Here is a 20,926-nt window from a genome sequence, read left to right on the forward strand (position 1 = left end):
CCTGGAAACAATCGCCCGTTTCCCCATTAACTTCCTATCCTCACTAAACCTCATTTTGACCCATTTAGACCGGTGGTTCTCAACCTGTTCAGGTGTTGCACTCAGAAAACAACTACAAGCGCTGTGAGCGGTGCCATGGCATTGGTCTGAAATCTCATTGTTCCTACATCCCATTAGTCAGAATCTGGTGATGTTAACCTGGTGATAAATACTATGCCCAAACCTAAACCTAACCCTAACCTCAGTAAAACTATGCCTAAACCTAACCCAAACCTTAGTAAAACTATGCCTTTAAACCTAACCCTAACTAAATTCTGACTAATGAGATGTAGGACTAATGAGATTTCAGACTTATGGGCAGTCCCCCTGTGAGCTTGACTAAAATCGTACACAAATTCCCCGTCAAAATCAACACTGGCTCAGACAATTACACAATAAAGCTCATCCTATAAATATAATTTAGAGACGATCTTGATAAACATTGAGTTTCACTTAAACCAAATACAGTAAAAAGGTGGGTTTACCATTTCGTCAAATTGTGAATATTTGTCGGTATCACCCCGGAACATTTCAGAGGGAGGGATCTTCATTTTTGCAAGTTTAGCCGTCTGAAAGACATGGAAACAATGAGTGAAAATGCAGCAAAAAACTATGACACCCTGAATAGCGTTGCTGTCAGGCAGAAACCTTGTATCTCCATGTATCAACATTTTATGTATGTTTTGTTTTGTGTAAATGAATTACCTACTTAGGTGGTTCTCAACCTTTTCAGGCCGTGACCCCAACATAATCATATTTTAACTGGGGACCCTCCACACCCTGACGAGCACTAAGAGTTAAATTTTGTATGACATGGTTCTATTGTGAAAATAGCAGATCTACATGTTCACAACGGCTAGCGTTGCAAGCCGTTGTGAGCATGTAGATCGGCTATTTTCACAATTTCTGCCTCTAATATTTGACAATTTGGCCAATGTTTAATTTGTCATTTTAGAGGTATTAAAAGTCCTTAAATTGTCACTTTAGAAATGTGCATACTGTATACCCTCTTTACACTTAAACGACATGTTGGTTTGTTTACTGTTGAGAGAGAAACTTAAACGTTATGTTGGTTTGTTTACTGTTGAGAGAAAACAATGTTGCACATTAAGTTAATCCCTGGGGGTCCCCCAAAAACCATTTGGGGACCCCCCAAATGGTTAAATGTGACTCACAATGTCTCGCAATGACAGCTTGAAGATCGTCTATTTTCACTATTTTAAAAGGTTTTGCAATAATATTTGTTGTTGAAAAGTGAGGGTTCTGGTAGCACACGCAGTTAGAGTTGATATATTGGTTTAGAACAGTAAGTCCTGACCTCTTGCTCCAGTTTCTTTTTGGCAGCTTCTTCTTTCTTCCTCTTCTTCTCTTCTTCCATCTGTCAAACAGGAAGTTGACGACACGTTTTAATGAGATTTTGGAAATAGCAGATGTACAAGATTGTATACATGCTATTTTTTTATAGCTAATGCATACATTGTATGCATACAAAATGATGTTTTTGTTTTGTTTTTGTTTTTTAGTTTTTTAGTTTTTTCCTTCAGAAATCAGCATCAGGTATGAATGGGTCAAATATGAGAGCGTGAAAATGCGATTTGTACGGATTTCTCTCAGATCCGCAATGCCTCACCCACAACAATCAAGCACAATAATAAGTCTGTGCCTTCTCAAATGTTGTGGCGCACCATGCCCATAAACAGGTATGTATGCATTTACATAAAATGATCTTTACATCTCAACTATGGATAGTGTGTTGCGAGTGGGACAGTGAGTCATTCTCCTACCTTTTTCTTTTCATCTCTTTCTCTCAGCAGCGTCTCCTTGTCCACTAGTTTCACCACCGTAGGAAGACCTGCAACAACACAGAAGAATCATTTCCATTGATGCACAACTCGTCTTACATATTTGGCTATGTTCACTGTTTATGTGCACCGCCATTGTACAAGTATAACACAGGGTTAAGTCTTGGTTAATCAGACTAAACCAATTTAATCGATAATATAAATAAACTTAAAGGGGAGAACCACCTATTTTCAACATTGAACTGTCATTAACACAGTCCCTGACAAAAATAACCCTCTCTATGTAGCTCCCTGCCAGGCCCGATAAATCAGAGAATTGAATAAGCTTTAATTGTGGGCTCGCCTATAAGGCGAGCACACTCTAGATATTGTCATTAAGTGTGCCTATGCATAGCATGGGCAACTTATTGTTATCGCTCATACTTATGTCAGACAGGCAGGAGGACAGACGAAAACTTTGGCACGCTACTCCTCCCACAGTTTTTGCACCACACACTCGCGCCATATGTCAAATCGACCGGCTTACTCGGGAATCGTGTGCTATTAACTTTCTAAGAGAAAGGTTCTATAGTTTAATTGATATTAATTTATTAGTGAATTAATTTTCCCCATTGACTTATAATGGGAATCGCATTCAATTATTTTTCTCTCGCAAACCATAGGGGCTACAGTTTCAAGACTTGGAGAGGAGGTTCATAATGATTTCAAGGATTAAATAAAAAATAATAGTGTAATTTGGCCTCATGGTGGCGCTATAACAGCCCACTTTACGTTTTGGCCTGTAACTCTTGAACCGTAGATCGGAAAATTAAAATTCTTTTTTCCCTGGATTCCTTGGGTCATGACGCATCTCCCCATATAGGCCCCGCCCATTTGCGTAGGGATAGATTTTCCGCCATCTTGAATTTTCTGCAAAACACACTTTTTGCTCCTTTTCCTACATATTTTCTTCAAATTGCACAAAAAACGGTACACATGATCTATGAACCCATGCAATGAACATACTCAAGGGATATTGCGATAGTCCATTACGTTCGTTCGTAACGTGCTTCCAAAGTTAGCGGGAGGGGCCCGTTTTGCAAACAATAGCCATAAATCACAAACAAAAGGTCCAGTCAACACTGAATTTCAACCACAGGTCGGGGGTGGCATACTCAACGAATCCCCAAAGCATTTCCACTTGGCCACATGGTGGCGCTATAACGGACCACTTGCCTCGTAACTCTTGAACCGTAGGTCGGAGAATTAAAATTCTTTTTTCCCTGGATTCCTTGGGTCACGACGCATCTCTCCATATAGGACACGCCAATTTGCACATGGGAAGATTTTTCACCATTTCGAATTTTCTCCAAAACACACTTTTTGCTCCTTTTCCTACATATTTTCTTCAAATCACACAAAAAGCGGTACACACGATCTAAGACCCCATGCGATGAACATAGTCAAGGGATATTTCGATTGTCCATATCGTTCGTTCGTAACGGGCTACCAAATTTAGCGGGAGGGGCCCCTTTGGCAAAAAACAGCCATAAATCACAAACAAAAGGTCGAGTCAACACTGAATTTTAACCACAGGTCGCGGGTGGCATACTCAACAGATCCCCCAAAGCATTTCCACTTCGACCCGTAGGGGGCGTCACAAACGCGCGAAACGTAACCGTTTCGTGCCAGAAGGCGTTTTTCAGGGGGAACGACCCTCTCAAAGCGAAACGCAGACGACTTGGCGGATGGTCTCACAGTCCAAACCGCTGCACATGATCGCGCATTTAGCGAGCTGCAGGCACACTTGTCAAAATTGACTCTGTCAATTCTAGTTATTTATCTATCAGACAACCAGAACATATCAAGTTCTCCTCAATACTTTGTCCGCTTTCAACTCCTACATACTTAGTGAGAAAATGAAAATAAAAACATCAATGTGTTCAGCTTACTGTGGCGACGTGTGCTATTACTTTTTACAGCAATCGGCCAAATGGTGGCGCTGTAGGAAGCCTTCGAAAGTGCGAACTTTGAACAGGTATAGCTCATGCTGTGTTTGAGGTCCAGCCATGAAACCTGTATACACGTATGCGTCTCCTCATGCCGAACAACTTTTACCCTCTGACTTTTGACCTCTGACCTTTAGATCCCCCAGAATTTGGAATTATATGAAAAACAGTAAAAATCTATCTCCTCCTGGGATTCTTGCATTACGCGCACGAAACTTTTTTTCACATGAACTTTGGACCAATACGGTCAGATTGATCAACCAGATTTTTTTTAAAGTGAAATATAATTTTTTAATAATTCAATCAATATTGCGGTTTTATGCAAATTATTCTTCGGCCTCTAAATCATACATGCAAAGTTACACGTTCATGGCATTTGGCAAAGATGTAGAGGGTTAGTCAAAGTATCACTGAAACCAATTTTATTCCAATCGGCCAAAGGGGGGCGCTATACGAAGCGTTTGAAAATTCAAACTTCAAACGGGCATAAGTCATGACTCGTTTCGTTTTAAGACATGCAACTTGCTTACACGCGTGCTTTGACTCGAGCGGAAGACATCTGTGTCTTTGTTAAGTAAGCTCCGCCCTTAGATTTTCCGCCATTTTGAGCAGTTTGTAAAACGCTTAAACCCGCTTTTATTCTGGAATTTTCGCGTCACGTCCACAAAACATTTTTTTACATGAACTTTGGACCAATATCTAAAGATCTGTCAGATCGGATTAAAAAAAATGAAAAACATGCTTTTTTTAATAATTCAATGAATATTGCAGTTTTATGCAAATTATTCTTCTGCCTCTAAATCATACATGCAAAGTAACATGTTCATGGCATTTGGCAAAGATGTAGAGTGTTAGTCCAAATATCACTAAAACCAATCTTACTCCAATTGGCCAAAGGGGGGCGCTATATCATTTTGAGCAGTTTGTGAAACGCTTAAACCCGTTAGGATTTTTTTAGCAATTTGCATGAAACATTCGACACACAATCTAAGGACCTTTATGTAATATGCCTATGAAGTGCACACACACAAAAAAATAAAAATAATAAATATAGCGCTGCAAGCAGCGATAAAGTGGCCAAAGCCAAAAACACCTCAAATCATGAACACAGCCTGCAATGTGCGTGAAATCTTGCAAGCACATTCCCAATAGGTCAAGGAGCAGATACCACCCTTCTTACATTGGCCTGTTATAGCGCCACCAGCGGGTCAACTTTTGCACAACACATTTTTGGAGCAAAATGGACCAATCTTTGACGTCAGTAACGTCAAAGAGAGCACTGCCTGCGATCTTGACATTTTGTACATTTATAGCCATTGTTTTCTGGCTTGAAGCGAGCCCACAATTGTTTCGAAGGAACAATATTTTCTAGTTCAAGTATATTGTTTTAATCGAAAACCGGAACTAAAAAAGCGTAACTAAACCTCTCGGAACGGTTTATTCACGGACCCATTTGATCGCTGCACTACAGTAGTACCATGGCAACCAGCAACCGGAAGCAGGTTTCGTCCGAGCCATGGGATGGTTCCATTCACTATTTATTTTGAAGCTGTGGACAACATAAACATGCACGATGCATGGTTGGGGTCTGATCGTGCACGATGGATATTCGCGCGACCACGTAAAAAGGTAAGAGAAGAAAGGCAGTGAGCTACGGAAGGACTTTCTCTGGACTATTGGACTTGCAGACAATGAGTTTAATATACCTTACAGTTGTTAAATGGAAAGTACACCACGATGATGTAATCTTTAAGAAATTAGAATTTCTTATTTGTTGATACTGCATACAAGAAAAAAAGGGGGGAAAACTCTTGATTAACACTCAATGAACCTACTGTACATGAGCTAAAATGCGTTGGGTTACTAGTGCTACACACATCGATACTTTTGGAAACTGTCCAGCCCTACCTACTTTTAAAGAACGATTTCACCTATTCATTTGTTTTTTGTCTACATGGTCTGAAAGTTTTGGACAGTTCAGACATCCGTGTACCACCAGTGTAGTCATCGTTAGGCCTAGCCTGGTTCCAGCCCATAGACCCCGCCCACTCTCAGAGTGGACTGTTTCTCTGGTCTGGAGTTGAGAAAATGAATTGTCCGTTTCCCGATCCAAAATTGCGGCTCCTCCAATGAGCGCGGGGGGTGGGGGTGGGACTAACGAATATCCAATCCGCGCAGCAGTTGAAACGATTACATGCCAGGAAGTTCACACACCAGGCAGGCACACACATGCGTGTGTGCGCACACTGATTTCACTAAGCTGTTAATGTTGATTACATGTTTCTGGTCGCAGTTCTGTGTGGAAGCAGTCACTGTCCCTCCCCCAGAAATCATTCAGACAGGGCACAATGTCAGACTCAATCGTCAGCTGAGTCTCAAATCAGGCTACGTTATGGCCGGTTTGGACGTTTTAAACAAGATTCCACATGTTTTTATTTCATTATTTTAGTACTGTGAGAACAATGGCTTCTCTTATAGCGTGCTAACCGTCCAGGGATAGGCCGTCTGTCCGCATGCTGACATCACTGATACTAAACAGTGTCGCCACCATGGTAACAGCCACATGCTATAACAATGGCTTTGACATCACTGACTGACATCACAGAACACCATGTATGGGCATAAACGGGTGAAACAGTCTGCAGGCTGACATCACTGATATTAAACAGTGTCGCCACCATGGTAACAGAAGAATGCTGAAACAATGCCCAAATATTGTCTGTCTGACATGATGAAACAATTGCCCAAATTTGGAGATGACATCACAGACTGGCCTGGACACAGAACACCATATATGGGCATAAAAGAGAGCCAGACAGACGGATACAAAGGGTATTGCACAACTGGACGTCAACGGTGACTATTCTGCCCGGTCTGGGTTCTCCAACATTACTTTTGAGACTCCTAAGGGACTCCTCAATCCATCATATACAGTGCTCTCATATACTGTGAACAACCCCGGGCACAGGACTAGTATTAACCATTGATATATATCGGACCAGTTACCCATATATGGAGATCCATGTACTGTATATAGTACATCCCTTTTATGCCCATACATGGAGATCCCCGACTGAACCAGCCAGACAGATATGGCTGTCTTCCTCCATATATGGGCATTCCCATACGAAGTCCTGTTAGATATGGGCTTAATATTGATGACATCAGGGATCTCCATATATGGGCATAAAAGTAAATCTGTTCCTATGTGGTTCCTATGACATCACAATATACAATATATTTTATGCCCATATATGGAGATCCCTATCTGAACCAGCCACACAGATATGGGCCATGTCTTGGCCATCTGGCCAGTGATATATATCAATGACATCAGGGATCTTCATATGGGCATAAAAGGGATTCTGGGGAATATCCGTGTATGGACTTTTACATAGGTGATACATAGGTACAAGGGAAACAACCCATAGACTGTAAAAAATGTGTACACACACGTCTACACGCGGACAAGCTGTGAATTTCTCATAGTAAACTGTGACCTTCGGTCGCAATAATAATTGATTCAGGTACCTTCATGGTCTTCCAGTCGCACTCCCAGTTCAGGTAAGACGTCATCACGAATCTTATCACACAGCGTTAGCAACTTTGTCTCTAAAACACAAGATTTACAAATCCCATTTAACAACACATGGATTCACTGGATTTATAAATCAGATAAATCAAGCACATGGGTTAGTGTATCCATGTGTTGTAACATTTGTGCAAGTCATTGAATATATTGACCTGATTCTATACTGTAAATGTCTTCCAAATCCTTCTAAGGTTTTTGAAAAAATGGTCCTCAAACTTCTTGTGGGGCGGCATAGCTCAGAGGTAGAGAAACCGTTATTAGAGCACGAAGGGTTCCCAGTTCGAATCCGGGCTCCCCCTGAGTTAATGTCGAAGGGTCCTTGGGCAAGACTCTGAACCCCACATTGCTCCCGGTGAGCTGGTTGGTGCCTTGCATGGTTTCCTCCACCACCGGTGTATGAATGTGTGCGTGAATGGGTGAATGTAATGAACAATCTCTGTAAAGCGCTTTGGATAAAAGCGCTATATAAATGCACAATTTTTTTTCTTTTTTTTCTCTTCATGTCAAGGAATTATATGTATTTGGCCACCGACCCTCATCTCAAAATATAATGTATCAGGGACCCCCCATAAGCAAATATTTGAGTTACAAATGTTCACTTTAACAAAGATATATTCAAAGATTTGCACAGATTTTCAAGACTTTTTAAAAAAAATCTTGAAAATGAATAGCAGATCTACAAGCTGTGAGCTTGTAGATCTGCTATTTTTCAATAGGGTTAAAAACAGAAACTCCTTACCCTTCAGGTCTATGGCAATCTTCCGGACATCATGTCTGAAATCTGACAACACTGTCAGGTATGGCATCACCGTGCTCTCCAGCTAGAGACAACATTGACAATATTCAAGTTAAAATCATGTCATCTCTTACAACATTTGCATTGCAAAAAGCACCCAGCTTGTGGCTGATAGAAGGTGCACTTCACCTCTTTTCACCCCATCTTCATATGACAGGCTCTATTGGAAATACATTGGGCCTCTTCCTTACTTCCGTCACAGGCAGGGACGTGCAGAGAATGTTAAAGAGGCAGGGGCTGACATTTCTAAAAAGGGCCTTTTGGTGAAAATATTGAAAATAGCAGACCTCCAAGCTCACAACGCGTTGCACTGCGACACGTTGGGAGCTTGGAGGTCGGCTATTTTCATACTTCATAACACACAAAACTAAGCATAAAAAAAGGCAATACTGGATATGTGGTGTGGAATTCTGGACAGTGAGGGCAATTCACCCTTTGTCAGACTTCTGATTGGTCCCTGACTGGCCAACCAGAAAAATAATTAACTTTTGCTACCTGGGGCGGAGTTATGCAGTGGGACAAAGTCCTTCCATTCTTCACCGCGGTGCGGTGATGCGTGACACGGCCGTGGCGCAGTACGGCGCTGCGCGGTCATAGCGATTTCGATAATTATAAGCTTCAACAAACTAGTTCACATGAACGATATCGATGTAACTAAGATATTCGATTGGGTGCATATATTTTAAATGGGCAGAATTACAATTAAAATCTATTTTATGTTGAGAGCGAGGCTATAGTTCCTCTATTTCCTGGTCAGTGCGAGTCACCCAAGATGCACTGCGCTCTCTCTTCTCTGCCCTCTGCCTCTTTCAGAGGATTAAACTAATTAAAACATGTATTTTCGGGGGAAAACCCCTGTTTTGCAATGTAACTACTGTACTTTTTAGTTCCTTTTTTATTAATATCACGTAGATGTTTTTCTTTTGGTTCTTTAAAAAGCAATAATGAGGCAATGAAAAATCTTGTTTTTATAATGGGAGTGAATGGAAAAAAAAGTAAATAACATGTCCGATAAAAGGAAAGAATGGTTCAAAAATACGTGCGTGAAAAGGCTCCATCCATGCTCCTCCATACTTACGTCTGCGCCTTGGTCTTTCCCTCCCACTGGAAATCCTATGGGTTCTGCTCCTTCAATGGCACCGAATGTCTAGCAGGCAGGGACAGTGATAGGGAGTGTTGTCACCCCAAAAAAAAGGGACAAAAAATTAAAACGTTAATCGCAATTATTTGAGTGACAATTAATCGGCATGTAAAATGTCATAATCGTGACAGCCCTAGTCCCAACTCTTTACACACATTGTGAGCTTGTTGATCGGCTATTTTCAGCATGCAACCAAGTGTAAAAAAGTGCCATCAAGGACTGCTAAAATACATTTGTGTCGACAAGATCATGTGTATATCTAGTCCACTAAATCTAGACTAAAATGAAAACTTTTCAGATTACTAAAATAGGACTAAAACTCAATTTAATTTGGTCAAAAGGGACTGGTTTTTACCAGGGCTTTTTGACTAGGTAGCACTTGTGCTCCCAAATGAACATTTAGTTGCAAAACAAATGTAGCACCCTCCAGAAATATGTATTTATTCCAATATGTGATGTTTTATACATATTTGGAATAAAACACGAGAGGAGGTCACTCTACATTGATTCACATCACATTTTCAACTGTGGTATTTATTTGTTCAACTTGGATATGATTATTATAGTAGCATGGTGTGTGAGGGTGTTACAGTACACACTGTATATGTAATTCCACTGGCCACAGTGTGCACATCAAAAATCTTTTTCCCAGTGGTGTAAAAAGTACTCAAATGTTTTACTTGAGTAAAAATATCAATACTGTAATGTAGAAATACTCTGTTACAAGTACAAGTCAAAAATTCAAAATGTACTTAAAGTTATACCATGTAACTTTTTTTATAAAACAAATCTTAAAATTGTCCTAACTGTTAAATCGCTAAAGTTTTAGAACCCCCACTCTGTTATTTTCAGCTTCTGAAGCCTTCTCTTTATATGTTTTCTATGAGTTGTGAGGGGGGGAGAATTTCCCGGCAAAATGATGTCATCTCCCACATGATACACTACCGGCCAATCACAGCGCCGATCATACACCACCGGCCAATCACAGCGAGTCTTGCTGTGTCTAAAGGAAGTAGCTTCCCTCAGCAACTGTGTTTACATTGGTGAAGGAATCTTGCCTGCTACTCCCTCAATCCTGGTCTAAAAATGATGGGAGACGGCTCTACGGAATCGTATCGGCGAGGCGGAGGTGCTCGCGACGGCCGCGGGGGTCCGCGGACCCCCGTTCCGGTGGTCCGCGGCGACTCCGGCCGAAAAAAGCAATACCGCTACTGACCACTAGTTGAGCAGCTTCCACAGTACAGCTTTAAAGCATCAAAAGTAAAAGTACAAAATGTCTGAAAATAGCAGATCTACAAGCTCACAACACGTCACGATGCAATGCGTTGTGAGCTTATTTTCAAATAGCCTAGTAGGTATAAAATAGGGTTAAAGTGGATGACTGTATGTTTTCTGAATAAGGTGAAAATAACGCCAAGGAGGCAGAGATCTGCTCTTTTTCACCGCTACATTGGACCGTGATGGTCAGCCGCGGTTAGGATTTTAGTTTCGCGACCGTTTGTAAACAAACTAAACTACTTCCTAAAATCGTCAGAGTACAGACACGTGCACACGCACAAAGCTTCCGGGGCTCTTCAAAATAAAGCGTAAGTGAATGGTTGCACTGAATATCCAAATAATTTGAGTTAGATGGCGTCCAATGTGTTAACCCATTTAGGCCTAGGAATTATTGACTGCTTTAACTATTGAAAAATAGCAGATATACAAGCTCACTGCGAGCTTGTAGATCTGCTATTTTTGAAAAAGTCGTGAAAATGTGTGCAAATCTTTGAATATGTATTTTCAAAGCGAACGTTTGTAACTCAAATTTTGCTTCTGGGTGGTCCCTGGAACTAGATATTTTGAGATGGGGTCCGTGGCCAAATAAATATCATTTTGGGGGTCCTTCACATGAAAAGGTTTGAGAACCACTGACATAGTAGTCTCTCAAGAACAGACTAACTGAGCTCCAGTTAAGTGAAAAGGACCTTTTCTTTGACGATGGCCGGCCAGATTGCTGACATAGAAACATAGGTTTTTCCCAAAAATCTTAGGATTCAAAAGACACTTATAGAATCGGGTCAAAATTCAAATTTTCATGATTTTACAAAAATAGCACATCTACAAGCTTGCAGCGCGGCACTCGGTGCCGTGCTGTGAGCTTGTATATCTGCTATTTCTTTTATATTTAAAGCATAAAATATTGCGTCATAATGTGTTCAGGCCTAAATGGGTCGACCATCGCCTTTGTTGGCTCACCTTCAGCATAGATGTGAGATAGACAGCGATGCTTTGCACTAGCAGGCGGTTGGGCGTCAGCCGGGCGCTCTTCCTGCAGGCCATGTAGCTGTTGGTGAGGCCCACCAGGGACCTCATCTCCTCCATGGCACAGCGGGTGTCCATGTTGTCACACAGGGCCTCGTGGACCGCACGCTTCTTCTCACAGAAACTGAAGGGGAGCAGAAGAAAGGGAAAAAAATCAAACAAAGTTTGAAGTGAGCGGTGGTGCGTGTGTGTGCGTGGCCATGTGTGTGTGTGTAGCAGTTCATTTCAGGGTAGCACGTGTGTGTGTGTGTGTGTGTGTGTGTGTGTGTGTCTGTGTGTGTGACATAACAGCGCCACTTGGTCACCAGCGGTGTTGCAGGTCGTGCTACGGACATACAGTAGTATCATCGATAGTAACGTAGTAACATATGGACAAAGTCACTCTTAGAAGACGGTGTGACCACCGCTCAAAAATAAAGTCTCTACTCTGTTTCTGATGCCAATTTATTTACAGTGGTTTTGGGTTAAAGGACAACTTATTTTTGATTCATATTTTAGATTGTAATTAGAGAAAAAAAATGTTTTCATTCACTGCTTTAGCCATTTTAGCAATTTAGAAGTGGCTAAATATGTCTGTTTAGACACAATAAGCCGTCAATGTCTTTATTACTATTTATAGTAACACTAACAGTAAGATGTCTTGGCCATCTGTCCAAAGGGATTTGGTTCCCCTGGCATCACAGGGATATCCATATATGGCAATAAAAGTGATTTGGTTCCCCTGACATCACAGTGATTATCAGGAATCTCCATATATGGGCATAAAATGGATTTGGTTCCCCTGGAATCCCAGGGATCTCTCCATATATGGGCATAAAAGGGATTTGGTTCCCCTGGCATCACAGGGATCTCCATATACAGTATGACAATAAAAGGGATTTGGTTCCCATGACATCACAGTGATGTCAGAGTGTGAGAGTCAATCAACAAAAAAGACAAGCGTTACTCATACAGACTCGGACAAGATGTGACCGTTCTCATAGTAAACTGCAACCTATGGTCGCAACTAGCCACTGCCCATGAAACATTGCGATTGTGTCTAAAAAGACAGGCAGGCCCGCACGCACGCACGCACACACACACATCAAAAGGTTAAACTATGCATACCAAGCGCAAAAGTCTGCATTACAGTTCGCACCCTTAACTGAATGAGTTTTTGACCTTTCTTTCCCAAAGACATTGTCGTTTTTGTTTTTCTTACCTATTGTTCAGGTCCATCTCTGCTGCCTCCCACTTCTCAAACTGACCCGTGAGGTCAGTGGGGGAACGCAGCACATCCTTCACGTTGAGGAAGAACTCCTGCGGGGACACAGTGTGGTCCAGGGTAGGGATGGGAGGATTATCCTTTATTATCATTTATCGTGATTAAATTTTATCTTTTTGGAGCTGTGTGAAGCACAGGCTCCCTATACGTGGCCGTGTGGGTCTGTCTGTGTGTCTGTCTGTCTGTCTGTCTGTGTGTGTGTGTGTCTGTATGTAGCCTGAACTTCCTAAACTTCGGCACGCCACTAGTCCCACAGTTTTGCCACCACACACTCGCGCCATATGTCAAATCGAACGGCTTACTCGGGAATCGTGGGCTATTACTTTTCTAAGAGAAAGGTTCTATAGTTTAATTGATATTAATTTATTAGTGAATTAATTTTCCCCATTGACTTATAATGGGAATCGCAAAAACTCACATTCAATTATTTGTCTCTCGCAAACCATAGGGGCTAGAGTTTCAAGACTTGGAGAGGAGGTTCATAATGATTTCAAGGATTAAATAAAAAATAATTGTGTCATTTGGCCGCATGGTGGCGCCATAACACCCCACTTTACGTTTTGGCCTGTAACTCTTGAACCGTAGGTCGGAAAATTAAAAATATTTTTTCCCTGGATTCCTTGGGTCATGACGCATCTCCCCATATAGGCCACGCCCATTTGCGCCATGATAGATTTTCCGCCATCTTGAATTTTCTCCAAAACACACTTTTTGCTCCTTTTCCTACATATTTTCTTCAAATGTCACAAAAATCGGTACACATGATCCACACACACACACACACACACACACACACACACACACACACACACACACACACACACACACACACACACACACACACACACACACACACACACACACACACACACACACACACACACACACACACACACACACACACACACACACACACAGCTCCACTTCACACGGGTGTGATTTTTTAAAACACTCATGATAATCGTATCTTGGAAATTTTAATTATCGTGAAATTATTCCCCGTCATGCACTGGGGTCAATTCACCTTTTATTTGCCGAGCTGCATATCCAGACCTGGAAACAATGTACTTGATACAGACTTGTTTTCACTCTCTACCAAATCTCTTTGCCAAAGAATAGCCTTGTGAGCTTGTAGATCAGCATTTTTTTGGCATATCTTCCGCCCCAGGATAATGGATGTTGGGGATATTTGGATTATCGCGATAATGTGGTAAATTTCTTTGGTCACAATAATGGTGACATGAAATGTTCATATCTTCCCTGGTTCCTTCAGATGTGTACCTGAGAGTGTACACATGAAACCAAATGGACCCAGCATTTGTACACTCACAGAGTTGTGGTGGACCTTGAGATAATGGGAGAGGTTCTCATAATATGGGATGGGGGCCTATGGGTGGGCCATGAGGGGGTTTCATTTTGATTGACCTCTTAAAGGAGTAGTTCAACCCAAAAACTATTGATTAGTCACACCATGGAGACTTGAGTTCAATAATGTTTTTTTTTGTATTTGTCACATGACAGAAAATGTATTATTGTAAAAATCTTATTTTTACAACTAATATACAGACAAATAAATGAGATGATCTTGCGTCACATGTACTTACGCTCATGAACTTTTCATACTGGACGGCAGACTCCATGGTGTTGGGGGAATAATCCAGAGTGTCCTTCCAGGAGTGCATTAAGAAAGCCAGTCGCAGTTGGCGAGCTAAAGGGAGTAAAAAAAAACACATTTAACACTTTGAGCTGTGTATATTCACCAGATTTTCGATGGCTTTCGATGGCGTGCACGCGGCCGCTCCCGTTCACGGCTGTCCAAAGTATTTTCTTTCACGTGGAGAAGAAAAAATACAGACGCGATGATCTGTGTGTAAGCTATGGTCCATAGAAAACAGGCCGTTTTGACCAAACAAGCCATATGGGAAAAGAAGAGGAGCTATATCCATGTTTGTATACTGTACAATGCAATGGGAACAAGAAGTCAGCGGGACACTATTTCCTCTAGGAAACGGATAGTCCCCGCAGCTATCGGTTACCATAGAGTTAATTATGTAGATCTGCTATTTTTTGGCAAATGTTCCGCCCCAGGATAATGGAGGTTGGGGATATTCTTTGATTATCGCGATAATATGATAAAATCGCAATTTCTTTGGTCACAATAATCGGGACATGAAATGTTCATATTGAGACAGTGACTCACCTGTGTTCTTTTCCAGGGCATCCTTGATGGTGATGAAGTTCTTGAGAGATTTGGACATCTTGCAGCCTGCGATTGTCAGGTGGCCAGTGTGCAGGAAGTAACGGACCCAGCAGTCATTCTCAAAGAAAGCCTGTGAAGGAAGCATCATAGTTGTCATATTTAAGCAATTTTGTCTGTGTTCCGGAAAACCCTGATGTCAGACATCAGCTCCGCATACGGAGAATCCGAACCTTTCGCGCCGGTTCCGGAAAATCGCGTATCAGGTCGAGGCCGGGCACTGCACTACCTGCTGCAGCGGGGAACGTGTGTGCCGAATTTGAAGCCGGTGCGACAAACGGTTCTCGAGATACGCGGATTACATACATACATACATACATACACACACACTCACAGAGATTTGTTGTTGACTCATGTGGTGTACGTGATGTCAGAGCCTTTTATGAAGTCATGTCACAATGAGTCAGCGCTTGCGCCGATTCCTCCGGAACAGCCTGATGTCAACAATCAGCTCCGCATACGGAGATTCCGAACGTTTCGCGCCCGTTCCGCAATCTGAAGCCGGTGGGACGAACGGTTCTCGAGATACGCGGATTACATACTGTACATACATAAATACATACACACACGCAGAGACTTCTTGCATTTATTGTAAGATAGTCAAAATGACTGACATTTATTTTCCCCCCATACCTTTATGAGAGTAATGTTCCAAATTCCAATACCAAGTACTAGTGAATAGCTGATCCACAAGCACAAAACGCCACCTACCGCAAGGTGCTGTGTGCTTGCAGATCTGCTATTTTCAATATACTGTTCACCACTTCAAATGTTATGTACAAGTGAAGCCGTCACCTCTGACTGAGCCAACTCGTTGTCATGATGGGGGAATCGGAGATCGAAGCCTCCTCCGTGGATGTCCATGGACTCTCCCAAGATGGAGCCAGCCATGGCTGAACATTCAATATGCCATCCTGGTCTCCCCTGTTCAGTGCATGAGAACTTGTTCAGTACACAAATACAGTCCCAATCGCAATTTGTGGAGATGATCACAATGATTTATTTTTGCATTATCGTCATAATCGTCACAAATTCATTTCCATGTCGGGATGGGACGATAATCGATAATTTATCGATTCACATTTATCGTTGAATAATCCTCTGTCATGCGCTGGAATCAATTCACCTTTTATTTGCAGAGCTGCATATCTGGTAGGCTACCACTTAAATTGATACTTGATACTAAGGCTGGGCACTATATAAAAAATGTATCCATATCGAGGTATCAACATGCGAGGTAAACATATTGACGAAGATGGCTTGAAATGAGGTATTGGTGTATGTGTCAAATTAATTAACAGACACACTATGCATGCATGTAGCACAAGCAAAAAAGCAGTCCTGTACCCAGGTGTGGTTATTTCAATAAAACCTACCCAACCCTTCTACAAGGATGTGCTATTCATTATCTGGGTTAGGCAGGCAGTGGACATAAAGCAGAAAAACATTAAAAACTATAAAATACATTTTTTTTTTACTAATATCGTGAGTAATATCGATATCGAGCTATTACAAATGATCGAATATCGATGGTTTTCCTAATATCGCCCAGCCTTACTTGATACTGTCTTTTTTTTCACTTTCTACCAAATCTCTTTGCCAATGTGTTGCGACGCATTGTGAGCTTGTAGATCTGCTATTTTTTGGCAAATGTTCCGCCCTAGCATAATGGGTGTTTTTAGCCCAAGGAAGGTTTTTCGTGCAAAACAAATGCTTCCAATGGATTCAGAATCATGAAAAAAACATTTTTTCCCCCTGTATAGTAAAGTTAATGGGACACCAACTCTAGCACCAATTTAGCTGTGTCTCAGAAAGGGTTATCATACCAAAATATAATCTACAGATATAGAGCTTTTCAAAAATGCATGGTAACCTTTGCCACTTATTGGATACCGACATGGACCATCGTATGGCCCATGGACTATAATGGGTGTTGGGGACATTTTGATTATCGCGATAAGATTGTAAATCTCAATTTATTTGGTCACAGTAATCGTGACATTATCGTCCCATGCCTATTTCCATGTTGAGACGATCAAATAAAAAAGTAAAAAAATGTTGGTACATTTTCAAAAATAGCGGACATAGCCATACCTTGCCCCAGGGAGAGTCCCATGACGGCTCTCCAGGCTTGGAGGCTTTCCACAAAGCAAAGTCATTCTGGGAGCGTTTCTCGCTTAGCCTGTCTGCAGAGATGCTCAGGTCTCCTAAAAGGACACACACACAAGCAAGGGTGTCACACCAAATCCTGGGCCCTGGGTAGAAGGATTCACTCACATTTTGTGCTTTCACTATTGAAAAATAGCAGCTATACAAGCTCACAGCGCGGCACTCGGTGCCGTGCTGCGAGCTTGTGGCTGCTATTTTTGAAAAAAAATTGAAAAGTTGTGCAAGTCTTTGAATATTTCAAATCCTTCTATGGTTTTAGGAAGAACCTATGTTTCTATGTCAGTGGTGCTCAAACCTTTTCATGTGAAGGACCCCCAAAATATTTAGTTCCAGGGACCCCCCTGTGAGCTTGTATATCTGCAATGTTTTCAAAAGCTAAAGTATAAAATAAGTAAGGCCCCTCCACCTTGGGCCCTAGTAACTCAGTCCCACTGCCAATTGATTCCTCCCCACACACATTTCTGTATGCCGTCACTTGCCGTCGGATCCAGTGAAATCTCGATATTTCAAGGTCCCATTAGTCCGACTATGGTTTAGGGTTAGGTTTAGGCATAGTTTTACTGAGGTTAGGGTCAGGGATAGGGTTAGGTTCAGGCATAGTAGCATTCACCAGGTTAACATTCACCAGCGTCGGACGAATGTCATGTTAAACTATCAATAACGCTACGCCCCCCTCATATCCTAACGATTAACCTGCCAGTGAGGAGCCCCACCGGGAGGACAGAGAGCCTTTGTCCTACTCATCTCGCCCAACATTCCCCGCTGACAGGTGCCGCCCCAAGCCCGAAGGAGTATGTACAATGACCAACATCACCCTCCCCAAACAACAGGCCAAATGTGTTTGTGTAGACACTCTTCAAAGATGGTTGCACCACGGTGGATTCGAATCCACAACCTCCGTGGTGGTGGGCAGGTACTTAACCACTGCGCCACCCGAGTGAGTTCCTCTTCTACCCCGGTTTTGAACCCGATTCTCTGCACCTGTGCTGACATTTTCTACCATTGAGCTAATAGAACCCGTCTGCTTGCTCGGGGTATACATTTCATCTTGACCATCAGCCGGTCAAAAAGTATGTCATTTCCGCAAATGATGACATTCTCAACATAGGTTGAAAGTGATACAATAATTGTTGTTGGTCAAACATAAACACATCATCACTGTCGGGAGGAAACTGTATCCTATATTAACTCACTTACTGCCAATTTAAAATGCCCCTCGAGTGGCACTAGTGCCAGAAGCCTCCATAGACTCCCATGTAATTTATAGTGCACAGATCATGCACGCCCATGCACAGATCATGCACCATGTTTGTGCAGGCTGTTCACAGCTTTCAAACAAAAAAAAAAGATTGGAAATCCGTTCAGGCATTCATGATTTATCAGCCATAATGTTTTCTTCAGATGTAAACAAAAATGGCTGCCATGTTTGAAAGATGGGGTTGTATGGGGGGTGGAACATGCAAAATCGCGATTGAAATCATGTTTACTAGATTTAATTGGGTCCAAAAAACAAAAAGTAAAAGTCGCCCAAAGTCGCTTGGCAGGGAACTCCATAGTGAGAAAGTTGCTCTAAAAGTCGCCTGGCACTGTATGAGTTAACACCTGGGGAGCCAAACTCGTTCAGGGACGAGTTATGGCCACTAGGTGTCCCCCTGCCACAGGAAGTTATATCGTCCACAGACGAGGCAACAAACAGTTAACTTTTTGAGACTGCAGCTGCCCTTTGCATGACCTGAGTCCATTACGTCACCCAGTCAGTGAAGGCAGCCCCTCTGGGCAAGACATCACGGAAGGATTTATCATGCTTTACATTCTACTTTGAAACATAAGAACGGCTTTATCTCAGAATGACATGAAAACAGCCCCATGGAAGCAGAGAGCTGATTGTTTTCACGGCGACACTTTACCGTGATTTTACCGCGATTTTTGGATTTTAGTTTCGCGAGCGTTTGTAAACAAATGGATTATCCTCCTCAATCTTCTCTGGACACGCACGTGCACACGCACGAAGCTTGCGAGGCACGTCAAAACAAAGCGTAAGTCAATGGTGGCAGCAGCAACAGCTATAAATGTTATAAACCTTAGCAGCCCATGTGTTAATACTATTAGTGCCAGGATATAATTCGTTATTTAGATACAGTGTGCCGCTGCAGACTGCACTTTATTTTGAAGACCACCGGAAGCCACGATCGTGTCCATGTTGTGTAGATTCACAATATTATAATGAAGATCAGGATGTTACACACGGAAAAGAAAAATCGCCACCGCGGCCTACAGTCACTTTTGTTGTTGAAAAAAAAGAAAAAGTTTCTTTGCAGAGCAATGCATTGGAGCCTAGTGAGATTATGATGACGTTTATGATGACGTTTCTGGAAATATTATCATGTCCTGTGCAAAAATGTCCACCACAAGCCAGCATGGTGGTGACGCCTGTAGGGGTCTGTCATCACAATAGCCAAACCAGGGACCACGTGTGGGGCCCAGGGGCCCCGTTTGAAAAAAATAATTACAATATAGGGATGGGACGATATGAAGATTTCATATCACGATTATTGTAACCAAAGAAATCACGATTTGCGATATTATCGTGATAATCAAAATATCCCTAACATCCATTATCCTAGGGTGGAACATTTGCCAAAAAATAGCAGATCTACAAGCTCACAGCGTTGTGAGCTTGTAGATCGGCTATTTTTTGGCAAAGAGATTTGATATAGAGTGGGAAAAAAAGGTGAATTGATCCCAGTGCATGGCGGAGAACAATATCATGATAAATTAAATTTCCACAATACGATTATCGTGAGTGATTTTTTTTATCACGATAAACGATAATATCGCTTATCGTCCCATCCCTACTACAATATGGAGACCAAGGTTTCTGAACATAATCAGAATCTCACCCTCTCCTTCTTGTAGAGCCTTCTGGTCACCGACGGCTTCCGGCACCAGCTTGCCATACGAGTGCTGCTCGGTAGAATCGAATTTCATGGTGTCAAAGTAAACCGAGCCGTTGGACACATACCTACAAGAAAGACATGAAACTCTCACTGAAAACCTGTGGTTCCTTACTGGTCTGTAACCAGGCACGTGCACACATAGACATGAAAGGGGGCTTGAGCCCCTTCCCATTTATCCGTCTGTTAAAAAAGTGCCCTCTCCAGACCATGAATGCAGTTTTACTATGGTGACAAATATGATGATGATGAGGGTCCATTTGTACACTCTCAAGAGTTATGGGGGGTCCTGGGTAATTAAAAGGTAGCATGCTAGAGAGATGCAGTGTTGTTGAACTTATGAGCAGTAAACTTTCTTACCCGTATCCATTTGAGACGATCTTCTTCACAAAGTCTACGATCTCTGGCACGTACTCACTGACCCGGGTCAACACATCTGGAGGAAGCACCTGGTGGGCACAAAGAAAGCTTTAGAAGAAGGCAAAAGGGCCTTTCTGTGTGGAGTTTGCATGTTCTCCCCATGTCTCCTAGGGTAGGTACCCTCACAAAAAAAACACTTCTACAACACTGCCAACCAGGTGTGGAATTCCTTAAAACATGTAGCTCGCTGGCCTCCTTCA

General features: G+C 42.1%; 2 protein-coding genes across 3 annotated transcripts in view; both read right to left on the reverse strand.

Moving 5' to 3' along the window:
- The window catches only part of LOC308287897 (cysteine--tRNA ligase, cytoplasmic-like), a 37,167-nt gene that overhangs the window by 2,450 nt on the left and 13,791 nt on the right, over positions 1-20,926 (reverse strand). For both annotated transcript variants that reach the window (XM_080729227.1, XM_080729226.1), the window contains 14 exons: positions 20,667-20,755; positions 20,253-20,374; positions 17,278-17,390; positions 15,979-16,107; positions 15,127-15,256; positions 14,531-14,634; positions 12,864-12,961; positions 11,597-11,786; positions 9,296-9,364; positions 8,161-8,242; positions 7,361-7,441; positions 1,824-1,891; positions 1,358-1,417; positions 525-608 (listed from right to left, as the gene is read on the reverse strand). In XM_080729227.1, the coding sequence (XP_080585353.1) occupies positions 525-608; positions 1,358-1,417; positions 1,824-1,891; positions 7,361-7,441; positions 8,161-8,242; positions 9,296-9,364; positions 11,597-11,786; positions 12,864-12,961; positions 14,531-14,634; positions 15,127-15,256; positions 15,979-16,107; positions 17,278-17,390; positions 20,253-20,374; positions 20,667-20,755 (1,419 nt within the window). The remainder of the gene's footprint in view (positions 1-524; positions 609-1,357; positions 1,418-1,823; positions 1,892-7,360; positions 7,442-8,160; positions 8,243-9,295; positions 9,365-11,596; positions 11,787-12,863; positions 12,962-14,530; positions 14,635-15,126; positions 15,257-15,978; positions 16,108-17,277; positions 17,391-20,252; positions 20,375-20,666; positions 20,756-20,926) is intronic.
- The window catches only part of whamm (WASP homolog associated with actin, golgi membranes and microtubules), a 162,896-nt gene continuing 142,150 nt past the window's right edge, over positions 181-20,926 (reverse strand). The window contains exon 14 of the transcript XR_013962163.1: positions 181-223. The gene's annotated coding sequence lies outside the window, so the exon portion shown is untranslated. The remainder of the gene's footprint in view (positions 224-20,926) is intronic.

Source organism: Nannobrachium achirus, assembly GCF_963921795.1.
Source record: "Nannobrachium achirus genome assembly, chromosome: 7".
In the NCBI taxonomy this organism is placed as follows: domain Eukaryota; kingdom Metazoa; phylum Chordata; class Actinopteri; order Myctophiformes; family Myctophidae; genus Nannobrachium; species Nannobrachium achirus.